This window comes from Schistocerca americana, chromosome 4 (genome assembly GCF_021461395.2).
Source record: "Schistocerca americana isolate TAMUIC-IGC-003095 chromosome 4, iqSchAmer2.1, whole genome shotgun sequence".
NCBI classification, from domain to species: domain Eukaryota; kingdom Metazoa; phylum Arthropoda; class Insecta; order Orthoptera; family Acrididae; genus Schistocerca; species Schistocerca americana.
The window spans coordinates 743,014,872-743,027,944 of record NC_060122.1 but is presented as its reverse complement, the minus strand read 5'-3'; the positions used below and the strand labels follow the sequence as shown (position 1 = coordinate 743,027,944).

Sequence of the window (13,073 nt, the reverse complement as noted above, 5' to 3'; positions counted from 1 at the left end):
CAAATGACATAGGCCACTAAACTTAGCGAATGGACAACCAGAATACTTCTAAAGTCAATTTGAAATAAACTTTGCCATCTTGATTCCAATTTTCACCACTTCAGCACAATGCATATTCAGTATGGTGAGGAATTCCCTTTTGTCTTTCCGCTTGCAAACAATACATTGTTATTTCCCTGCCATCAGATCCTTCTCCAGTTTCATGGCAGCTGACAATTTTGGGTCTGTCTTTCTGGTATCGTGTAAATTTACAAACACACAGTTTCGTCATAACTAAAAAATTTGTCAGTATAAAGGATTAAAACCTTTGTTGAAATAGGTTTTCATCAGGTACATAACAGTTTTGGATATGTGGCACATCTCTTTCTTTTCCTCTGATTAGCTGTAACAGATTTTTGAGAGCAACATTATTACATTCACAACATACTTTGGCTTAAATGGTCTTCTTTATGTATGGTTCACAGCTGATATAAATTTACTAAAAGGAGTAATTTTTCTGAGATTTTGACATATATAATGTATTATGTATACAGATTGCACTTTTAGATTTTTCTTATTATACGATTTCACAGTAATATCGTATGATATTTATATTTTCTGGCTTTTTAGTGCAATTATGTTGACATGCAAACAGGTTGCGTCCATACTTACTATGGCTCTGCTGACTCTTACTAGGGACTCCATTACATATTGTTTTTCCACGTTGCCATAGGGAACATAACCGGCTGTGAGCTCAACATAATTGTAGGTGTGATGTAGTTAACTGGGGTGAACACTTTTATGTTTTCCCCCTTTTTTATAGCAATTATTTCTTAAATTACTTTGAAAGCAGCGACAGAACACACACAAAAGTAGGTTGTAATTAGGCAAACTTTCAGAGCCAGTGGCTCCTCCTTTAAGCAGAAGGGTTGAAGGAGAAGGAAGAGAGGTGAAGGAAAAGGACTGGAGAGGTCTAGGAAAAGGGGTAGATTTCGTGAAAATCATCCAGAGCCTTGGGTCAGGGGAGTCTTTAACGCAGGGGACGAGAAGGAAAGACTGATTGTTGGGGACTGGATTGGACGAGATTTGAAAACCTCAGAGCTTAAAGGTGGAAGACAGGGTAATATGCAAGACAGAGATTACTGCTTAAACATTATGTATGACTTAATAAGAGTGAAAAGCTAGTACATTTTACGTAACAGAGGTGGGAGGTGATAAATAGACGGGTAAGACAACGAAAGATGTAGTAAACTAAAATGGAGTGAAGAAAAGAGTAGTTACTGTGAAGAAATACTGAGATGGGAGAAATTAACGTAAATTAAGGCCAGGTGGGTGGTGAGTACCAAAGACACGTTGTAGCGCTAGTTACCACCTGCAGAGTTCTGAGAAACTGGTGTCTGGGGTAAGATTCCAGATGGCGCGTGTGGTGAAACAGGAACTGAGGTCACAACTCTGATGTTGTAGAGCATGCTCTGCAACAAGATATTGTGTGTTGCCAGTATACATCCTCTGCCCATGCCCAGTCATCCTAACTGATAATTTGGTGGTACATCTTGCCGATGTAAATGGTAGAACAGGCTGGTGGGGTAATTACATGCAGCGAAGGCTGAGGTCAGAATGGTAGCGAAGGCTGAGGTGAGAATGGTGGTGTCTGCATCTGAACAAATACATTTGTATTGAATGCCAAGGCTGTATGGGAGGGAACGTCTTACACGGAAAGGACGGCAACTGTCAAAATGTAAGTACTGTTGTTTGCTGGTGGGTTTAATGTGGACGGAAGTGTATAGCTGGCCTTCGGTGAGGACAAGATCAACATCAAGGAAAGTGGCATGGGATTCAGAATAGGACAGTGTGAAATTTAACTGGGAGAAGGTATTCAGAGATTCCAGGAACTTTTAACAGGTCAGCCTCGCCGTGAGTCCATTTGATAAAGATGTCATCAAAGTATCTAAACCAAACCAGAGACTGAAGACTTATGGATCCCAGGAAAACCCCTCCTAAGTGACCCATGAAGAGGTTGGCATAGCAAGGAGCCATCCTGGTTCCCATGGCCGTACCCATGATCTGTTTGAAAGTCTGACCCTCAAAGATGAAGTAGTTGTTGGTAAGTATAAAGTTGATTAAGGGGAATAGGAAGGCTGTCATAGTTTTGGAATCAGGAAATGTTCAGCAGCAGACAGACCATGTATGTGGGGGATGTTGGTATGGAGAGAGGTGGCATCAGTAGTAACAAGAAAGGTGCGTGGTGGGAGTGGAATGGGCATTTATTTCAGACGATCTAGGAAATGGTTGGTATCTCTGATATAGGAGGGGAGTCTTTGTAATATGGCTTGCAGGTGCTGATCAACTAAGGCAAATATATGTTCGAAGGGTGCTTTGAAGCCAGCAGCTATAGGATAGCCAGGATGACTGGGTTTGTGGATCTTAGGAAGAAGGTAGAAGGTGGGAGTGTGTGGTTTGGGAGAAGTTCTATGGACTGAAGTGTTTGTCCTTGTGAGGGGCCTGAGATTTTAAGGAGGGACTGCAGGTCAGTTTGAATCACAGGGATGGGAGCTTGATGGCAGACGCTGTATGTAGAAGTATCAGACAGCTGGTGTAGACCTTCACCAACATACTCCTTTCTGTCATGTACTACAGTGATCGATTCTTTGTCTGCTGGGAGGATAATGATAGAGTCATCAGCTAGCCAGTTAAATTATTTTGTCAAAAATTGATTGTTTTCATTGTTTAATTACTTTGAGCAACACATAAAGCCAAAGGAAGCAAAATGAACTAATCAGAAACAATGAAATAAGGTTTTATTTCAAATAAAAGTTATCTTGCTGCATCAAATTAAGTAAAGAACTGGGCGAAATTTTATGGAGTAGTTGTTGTTTTTTGGGGAAGGAGACCAGACAGCGAGGTCATCGGTCTCATCGGATTAGGGAAGGACGGGGAAGGAAGTCAGCCATGCCCTTTCAAAGGAACCATCCTGGAATTTGCCTGGAGCGATTTAGGGAAATCACGGAAAACCTAAATCAGGATGGCCAGACGCGGAATTGAACCGTCGTCCTCCCGAATGCGAGTCCAGTGTCTAACCACTGCACCACCTCGCTCGGTTTTTATGGAGTTTACAGAGGTAAAAAAAAAAGGAATTAGTTGACTTTGCGTATGGTTGATTTTAGTTCATACATTGCCGTGAATGAAACATAGATGTTGTTGTTGTGGTCTTCAGTCCTGAGACTGGTTTGATGCAGCTCTCCATTCTACTCTATCCTGTGAAAGCTGCTTCATCTCCCAGTACTTACTGCAACCTACATGCTTCTGAATCTGCTTAATGTATTCATCTCTTGGTCTCCCTCTATGATTTTTACCCTCCACGCTGCCCTCCAATGCTAAATTTGTGATCCCTTGATGCCTCAGAACATGCCCTACCAACCGGTCCCTTCTTCTTGTCAAGTTGTGCCACAAACTCCTCTTCTCCCCTATTCTATTCAGTACCTCCTCATTAGGTACGTGATCTTCCCATCTAATCTTCAGCATTCTTCTGTAGCACCACATTTCGAAATCTTCTATTCTCTTCCTGTCCAAACTATTTATCGTCCATGTTTCACTTCCATACATGGCTACACTCCCTACAAATACTTTCAGAAACGACTTCCTGACACTTAAATCTATACTCGATTTTAACAAATTCCTCTTCTTCAGAAACCTTTTCCTTGCCATTGCCAGTCTACATTTTATATCCTCTCTACTTCGACCATCATCAGTTATTTTGCTCCCCAAATAGCAAAACTCATTTACTGCTTTAAGCATCTCATTTCCTAATCTAATTCCCTCAGCATCACCTGACTTAATTCGACTACATTCCATTATCCTCGTTTTACTTTTGTTGATGTTCATCTTATATCCTCCTTTCAAGACACTGTCCCTTCCGTTCAACTGCTCTTCCAAGTCCTTTGCTGTCTCCGACAGAATAACAATGTCATCGGCGAACCTCAAAGTTTTTATTTCTTCTCCATGGATTTTAATACCTACTCCGTATTTTTCTTTTGTTTCCTTTACTGCTTGCTCAATATACAGATTGAATAACATCGGGGAGAGGCTACAACCCTGTCTCACTCCCTTCCCAACCACTGCTTCCCTTTCATGCCCCTTGACTCTTATAACTGCCATCTGGTTTCTGTACAAATTGTAAATAGCCTTTCGCTTCCTGTATTTTACCCCTGCCACCTTTAGTATTTGAAAGAGAGTGTTCCAGTCAACATTGTCAAAAGCTTTCTCTAAGTCTACAAATGCTAGAAACGTAGGTTTGCCTTTCCTTAATCTTTCTTCTAAGATACGGTGTAAGGTCAGTATTGCCTCCCGTGTTCCAACCTTTCTACGGAATCCAAACTGATCTTCCCCGAGGTCGACTTCTACCAGTTTTTCCATTCGTTCATACAGAATTCGCGTTAGTATTTTGCAGGTGTGACTTATTAAACTGATAGTTCGGTAATTTTCACATCTGTCAACACCTGCTTTCTTTGGGATTGGAATTATTATATTCATCTTGAAGTCTGAGGGTATTTCGCCTGTCTCATACATCTTGCTCACCAGATGGTAGAGTTTTGTCAGCACTGGCTCTCTCAAGGCCGCCAGTAGCTCTAATGGAATGTTGTCTACTCCCAGGGCCTTGTTTCAACTCAGGTCTTTCAGTGCTCTGTCAAACTCTTCACGCAGTATCAGATCTCCCATTTCATCTTCATCTACATCCTCTTCCATTTCCATAATACTGTCCTCAAGTACATCGCACTTGTATAGACCCTCTATATACTCCTTCCACCTTTCTGCTTTCCCTTCTTTGCTTAGAACTGGGTTTCCATCTGAGCTCTTGATATTCATACAAGTGGTTCTCTTTTCTCCAAAGGTCTCTTTAATTTTCCTGTACGCAGTATCTGTCTTACCTCTAGTGAGATAAGCCTCTACATCCTTACATTTGTCCTCTAGCCATCCCTGCTTAGCAGTTTTGCACTTCCTGTCGATCTCATTTTTGAGTCGTTTGTATTCCTTTTTGCCTGCTTCATTTACTGCATTTTTATATTTTCTCCTTTCATCAATTAAATTCAATATTTCTTCTATTACCCAAGGATTTCTACTAGCCCTCATCTTTTTACCTACTTGATCGTCTGCTGCCTTCATTACTTCATCCCTCAGAGCTACCCATTCTTCTTCTACTGTATTTCTTTCCCCATTCCTGTCAATTGTTCCCTTATGCTCTCCCTGAAACTCTCTACAACCTCTAGTTTAGTCAGTTTATCATGGTCCCATCTCCTTAAATTCCCAACTTTTTGCAGTTTCTTCAGTTTTAATCTACAGTTCATAACCAATAGATTGTGGTCAGAGTCCACATCTGCCCCTGGAAATGCCTTACAATTTATAACCTGGTTCCTAAATCTCTGTCTTACCATTATATAATCTATCTGATACCTTTTAGTATCTCCAGGGTTCTTCCATGTATACAACCTTCTTTCATGATTCTTGAACCAAGTGTTAGCTATGATTAATTTATGCTCTGTGCAAAATTCTACCAGACGGCTTCCTCTTTCATTTCTTACCCCCAATCCATATTCACCTACTATGTTTCCTTCTCTCACTTTTCCTACTCTTTAATTCCAGTCACCCATGGCTATTAAATTTTCGTCTCCCTTCACAATCTGAATAATTTCATTTATCTCATACATTTCATCAATTTCTTCATCATCTGCAGAGCTAGTTGGCATATAAACTTGTACTACTGTAGTAGGCGTGGGCTTCCTGTCTACCTTGGCCACAATAATACGTTCACTATGCTGTTTGCAGTAGCTTACTCGCACTCCTATTTTTTTATTCATTATTAAACCTACTCCTGCATTACCCCTATTTGCTTTTGTATTTATAACCCTGTATTCACCTGACCAAAAGTCTTGTTCCTCCTGCCACCAAACTTCACTAATTCCCATTATATCTAACTTTAACTTATCCATTTCCCTTTTTAAATTTTCTAACCTACCTGCCCGATTAAGGGATCTGACATTCCACGCTCCGATCCGTAGAACGCCAGTTTTCTTTCTCCTGATAACGACATCCACCTGAGTAGTCCTCGCCCGGAGATCCGAATGGGGGACTATTTTACCTCCGGAATATTTTACCCAAGAGGACACCATCATCATTTAACCATACAGTAAAGCTGCATGCCCTGGGGAAAGATTATGGTTGTAGTTTCCCCTTGCTTTTAGCCATTCGCAGTACGAGCACAGCAAGGCCATTTTGGTTAGTGTTACAAGGCCAGATCAGTCAATCATCCAGACTGTTGCCCCTGCAACTACTGAAAAGGGTGCTGCCCCTCTTCAGGAACCACACATTTGTCTGGCCTCTCAACAGATACCCCTCCGTTGTGGTTGCACCTACGGTACGGCCATCTGTATCACTGAGGTACGCAAGGCTCCCCACCAACGGCAAGGTCCGTGGTTCATGGGGGAGATAGATAACATATACAAATTTAGATTGAAATTGAGAGCATAATGATATCTTATTTTGTTCTAGAGATACTGGTTTTTATATCCAGTGGACGGTGTGGCCAGTGCTGTCCACATGTGGGCTTGCTGGCTTCTATGAAATACTTTCCCACTTTTAACAAAGCTATTCAGTGAAAAAATTTGATTTCTGCACACCTTACCGTCTCATATCTTCACTCAATAAGGGACATAATTTGTCATAATTGCTGTATTGCACCAAGTAAAGTAAAGCATTGCACAAAATTTTTGAGTTTGTAGATACACATTGCTTATACTTTACATATGATCGATTTTATCTCATACATTGTCGAGTAAGTATGATACAGAAATAATTTAAAATTGACAGTTGAACAATATCTCACAATATCTCATCTCATTCTTGAGATATTGATTTTTATATCTAGCAGACAGGTGTGCACGGCGCACCCAATTCTGTCCCTGTGCACCAGGAATTGTGGTCATAATGGATCAATATATCAAAATGAGGTCTTTTGCAAATGATAACACCCAAGGAGGCACCTCTGTTGTACGATAAATACTCGAAACTTTTTTATTCACCGAAATATGGAAGTTATTCTTCTGGAACAGTGAGGTGGTCAATGGAGTAGGATGCATAAACATATCAATAGCACTTAAGGAACACCCAAATGCCATGTTTAAACGTGTTGTCAGCACCTGGGGAGCGGCAGAACATGACAAGTTAACTCATCCACAGCAGTCAAACTGTTAAACCAGTGATTTGCCAAAGCAGAACTTTTTACCTGAAATGTAAATATTACTTTTGATGCTATTGAAATAGTCAGTAACTCACTTAATTCTGTAAAATTGGTCACTGAATTGCAATGGCATGTCTCAAAAGAGAAAATGGTTCAGTAATAGATTCCATTTATTCCAGTATACCATCAGACCATACAAGTACACATCATTGGTGAACTCAAAGCTCTATTCTTTCAATGATTGTCTTCTACTATTCCAAACTTCACACAACGCCTGTTAACTTTCTACACTAGACTCATGACAGAAAAGATGGGGGCCGGCAGGATGGCTGACCTATAAAACACACACTGATTGAAAAGGTCTTTTTCTGTGCAGCTTACTGTTTAAGTAAATGTAAAATGGAAACCATGTATGTAATTTGGAAGAAATCCTAACTCTTTACACTAGGAATCAATTCGGTTTGCCAAAATCCAAAATTTTCTTCCAGATATTGCTAAAGCAACACAAAAAAGTTAAATAAAAACAGCAATTTTTCACTTTACAAAATGTGTTTCAAAAATTCAAGGCATTTCAAAACAAGCAAAAAGGGAAAAAGTAGTAGGGACATTCAAACAATGGAAACGCCAAGTTGGAATATCAACACTGTAGGAAAAGCTATATTTTTACCTACCACAAAGATGACACATTAAGTTGCAGACAGGCAAAATCAAGACACTTACACATAAGCTTTCAGCCACAGCCTTTGTTAAAAAAAAAAAAAAAAAAAAAAAAAAAAAGGCCAAGACCAAAAGCTTATGTGTAAATGTCTTTTAATTGTAGAAAAAGATGGCTACTTACTGTAAAGCTGTATTCTGATCTGAGATGCTGGAGTTAGCGGTTTTGTGTGTGTGTGTGTGTGTGTGTGTTTACTGATGAAGGCTGTGGCCGAGAGCTACATGTGAGTGTCATTTAATCATGTCTGTCTGCAATTTGATGTCTTTTCTTTATGTTAAGTAGCAATCTATCTTTTCCTACATTGTTGATATTCCTACCTGGAGTTTCCATTGTTTGCTCTGTCATTTAATTGTGCCTGTTTGCATCTTAACATGTCATCTTTACGGTAAGTAGTAATAGGGATATGATCAGGTAACAGTTATTTTGCCACAACAGGACAACTGTAAATTCTTATAGCTGCATTAAAACACAGAATGATTTTGGTAGCAAGCATGTTCCCTTTGAATGCACTCTTAGTCCATTTCCTCCTTCCCCTTCTAACATACTGCCATTTTCTGGGTAGTCTTGGAGGGAATACAAACAATGTAATGTGTAAAGGTAACCATTCATAGCATAGTTGAGGCAATGAGTGCCAGAAATGCACATAAACAAGTTTAAGGTTTTGGACAACGCCCTTCTCAGAACTAAAAAGGGGGGGGGGGGGGGGTGAGATATGCTTTTCTGTCTTTGAAAGCCTCAACAATGCACTGGGTGGTTGCCTTCTCTCCTTCCACTGTTTGAACTCTACCATTTTCCCTACACAACTCTTTCTGCAACACATAAAGTTTATGAATAATGTTATGAACTAGTAACTGGTCATCAGTGACCTGCAATTAATATAACAAATCACTAAAAGTACTAGATGCTACTGAGAAAATGATGTTTCATTACAAAAAATGTAGCATTATTGCAAACATTAAAATACGTAGCTAAGAGTGATAGGTTAATTTTATTAACTTGGAGGAGAGAATCAGAACTGCCACTGGCAAAATTAACAAACAAAATTTTATTTACACGATATACATTATTTTTTATTCGCTTCCATAAAATCTGAAACACTGTGGGTGACCTTTTAACAGTGATACTAATGCTCCATTTTATTCTGTCACTGATGCTTAAAAATAATCTCTCTTGTAAATTATTGTAATTAATGAAATTGTGTGACATGCTCAAACATCTTGATGTATTCCATTGATGAACTCTTCTCGTGTGATAGCTGAGTGGCGGCGTCATCTTGTTGCAATGTTTCGATGAGTTTTGTACCCATCATCATTGAAACATTGCGACAAGATGACACCACTGCTCAGCTCATCATCCGAGAAGAGTTCATCAATGCTCAAACATTAATGCTGCTGATTTTGCTTTCAATTCTTGCAAGTTTCATAAACGCCTCTTCTGAAAACTATTAGAAGTCATTTATGTGCACTACCCAAGATTAACTCAAATTGCCATGTTTCTGGTGACCTATTCTACTACACCAAAAATATTTCTGACACATCGGTAGGTGAAATGTGGTCATATAAGATTCATGCCTAATCAAATATCTGACACTCTCACAGTCACATCTGTTTCACAAATATTTACAAAACAGTGTAATGTCAGTCTGGAACAAATTAGTTTAAAACAATCCCTGAGTATTGTACACCATGAAGTATTGTATACCATCCACTAATTTCAGAAATTTCTTCTGTTTGCTATCTTCAAGAATTGATTGTATGGAATGGCACAAAAATCTGTTTCCTGTGTAAGCATGATAAAGACTGTTCTTTTAAATATTTTTCCCAGTACATAAGATTAGTTGTCAAGTCACTGTAATTCATTGTATCTGCAGCTTTACGGCATATGGTTACAGCTTCACTCTGAAAATAGAGAAAACACTAATTAAAACCTGACATTTTCTTGGATTTCTTAATAGAGGAAACAACATATACTAGTTTGTTGACAATAATTCTCTACAATAAATACACTCCTGGAAATGGAAAAAAGAACACATTGACACCGGTGTGTCAGACCCACCATACTTGTTCCGGACACTGCGAGAGGGCTGTACAAGCAATGATCACACGCACGGCACGCGGACACACCAGGAACCGCGGTGTTGGCCGTCGAATGGCGCTAGCTGCGCAGCATTTGTGCACCGCCGCCGTCAGTGTCAGCCAGTTTGCCGTGGCATACGGAGCTCCATCGCAGTCTTTAACACTGGTAGCATGCCGCGACAGTGTGGACGTGAACCGTATGTGCAGTTGACGGACTTTGAGCGAGGGCGTACAGTGGGCATGCGGGAGGCCGGGTGGACGTACCGCCGAATTGCTCAACACGTGGGGCGTGAGGTCTCCACAGCACATCGATGTTGTCGCCAGTGGTCGGCGGAAGGTGCACGTGCCCGTCGACCTGGGACCGGACCGCAGCGACGCACGGATGCACGCCAAGGCCGTAGGATCCTACGCAGTGCCGTAGGGGACCGCACCGCCACTTCCCAGCAAATTAGAGACACTGTTGCTCCTGGGGTATCGGCGAGGACCATTCGCAACCGTCTCCATGAAGCTGGGCTACGGTCCCGCACACCGTTAGGCCGTCTTCCGCTCACGCCCCAACATCGTGCAGCCCGCCTCCAGTGGTGTCGCGACAGGCGTGAATGGAAGAACGAATGGAGACGTGTCGTCTTCAGCGATGAGAGTCGCTTCTGCCTTGGTGCCAATGATGGTCGTATGCGTGTTTGGCGCCGTGCAGGTGAGCGCCACAATCAGGACTGCATACGACCGAGGCACACAGGGCCAAAACCCGGCATCATGGTGTGGGGAGCGATCTCCTACACTGGCCGTACACCACTGGTGATCGTCGAGGGGACACTGAATAGTGCATGGTACATCCAAACCGTCATCGAACCCATCGTTCTACCATTCCTAGACCGGCAAGGGAACTTGCTGTTCCAACAGGACAATGCACGTCCGCTTGTATCCCGTGCCACCCAACGTGCTCTAGAAGGTGTAAGTCAACTACCCTGGCCAGCAAGATCTCCGGATCTGTCCCCCATTGAGCATGTTTGGGACTGGATGAAGCGTCGTCTCACGCGGTCTGCACGTCCAGCACGAACGCTGGTCCAACCGAGGCGCCAGGTGGAAATGGCACGGCAAGCCATTCCACAGGACTACATCCAGCATCTCTACGATCGTCTCCATGGGAGAATAGCAGCCTGCATTGCTGCGAAAGGTGGATATACACTGTACTAGTGCCGACATTGTGCATGCTCTGTTGCCTGTGTCTATGTGCCTGTGGTTCTGTCAGTGTGATCATGTGATGTATCTGACCCCAGGAATGTGTCAATAAAGTTTCCCCTTCCTGGGACAATGAATTCACGGTGTTCTTATTTCAATTTCCAGGAGTGTAAAACAAATGGGGTTTCTTTTGCACCCCCTAAATGTTTGTTTATTAGACTCTGTGTTATCCTATGCAGTAACCACTTCCTTTTATTCTTGCGCTATCCTATCCTCTTATCATTTTGGAACTAAAACTAGCATAGGGCTTCCAGCTGCCTTTTTTTTTATATTCTCTATGATTTCTACCTAAACTAGTTGTCGAACTGCATCTGTCTGAATGTGTCGGCCAAAGATGCTCATTTCCTTTCTCATCTAGCAAGAACAACAACAACAACAACAACACAATGGCCACAAGGTATCATGAGAAGACGAAAGAAAATACTTTTTGTTTCTGAGCTCACATTAACCGATTACATCAGGTGTTCCAGATTTTAGGTGAAGTACAAATGAAATGTTTCAAAACTAGTGCAAAAAATTGTGATAATTTTGCTGAATCATTTCAAAACTTGTGAGAGCCCTGGACATTGGCATACCCATTACAAAATCGATTCTGCTTCATTTCCACTCACACTTTATTTGTACTTACCTATGTTGCACGAAGCAATGCCTTGAGATCCAGCAGAAAATAATATATTAGATACCATATTGGCCAAAACTTTAACTAGGCTTAACTCCTAAAATCAACTGTAGAAACTAAACAAATGTCTGTTGATAAATTTTACACCGTTTTGCTCCGATGCACTACTATTGATGATAAAACTTATGAACGAACTATGCAAGTACTCATTAAGTATTAAAATTTGCAAGGGCACCTACTTCTCAATCTAAGCCAAAATACATTTTCACATACTTAGTATATGAAGTGATGTACTGCATACCAGTATTTATGTTGCTACTCATTGTCACAGAGTCATGTACACTGAGGTGACAAAAGCCATGAAATACTTTCTAATATGATGTCGGACCTCCTTTTGCCTGGTGTAGTGCAGCACAGTGACATGACATGGACTCAACAAGTTGCTGGAAGTCCCCTGCAGAATTAGTGAGTATGCTGCCTCTGAACCCACCCATAATTGTGAAAGTCTTGATGGTGAAGGATTTTTTGCACAAACTGAACTCTTGATTATGTCCCATGAATGTTCAATGGGATTCATGTTGGGTGATCTGGGTAACCAAATCATTCGCTTGAATTGTCCAGTATGTGCATCAAACCAATCACGAACAACTGTAGCCCTGACCAGTGACATGGCGCATTGTCATCCACAGACTTTCCATTGTTGTTTGGAAACATGAAGTCCATGAATGGCTGCAGATGGTCACCATGTAGCCAAACATACCCATTTCCAGTCAATGATCAGTAAAGTTGGACCAGAGGATCCAATCCATTCCATGTAAACACAGGCCACACCATTATGGAGCCACCACTAGCTTGCACAGTGCCTTGTTGATAACTTGGGTCCATGGCTTTGAGGGGTCTTCACCACACTCGAATCCTACCATCAGCTCTTACCAACTGAAATCAGGACTTATCTGACCAGGTCACGGTTTTCCAGTCATCTAGGGTCCAACCGATATGGTCATGAGCCCAGGTGAGGCACTGCAGGCCATGTTGTGTTAGCAAAGGCACTGACATCGGTCATCTGCTGCCATTGCCCATTAATGCCAAATGTCACCATACTGTCCAAATGGTTATGTTTGTGTCTGGCTGCCAGGCCAGACTAGTGCTCTGCATGCACCATTTATTCCATTTCCCTCACTGCCTCCCCTTCCTCTTCTTTCCCCCTCAGCCAGC

At 41.5% G+C, this 13,073-nt stretch overlaps 1 protein-coding gene across 1 annotated transcript in view; it reads right to left on the bottom strand.

Annotated features, from left to right (window-relative positions):
- Positions 1–8,986: 8,986 nt before the first annotated feature.
- Positions 8,987–13,073, bottom strand: part of LOC124613136 (PMS1 protein homolog 1-like) — a 122,595-nt gene continuing 118,508 nt past the window's right edge. Inside the window, exon 13 of the mRNA XM_047141753.1 lies at positions 8,987–9,823. Within this exon, the coding sequence (XP_046997709.1) occupies positions 9,665–9,823 (159 nt within the window). The 3' untranslated portion in view covers positions 8,987–9,664. The remainder of the gene's footprint in view (positions 9,824–13,073) is intronic.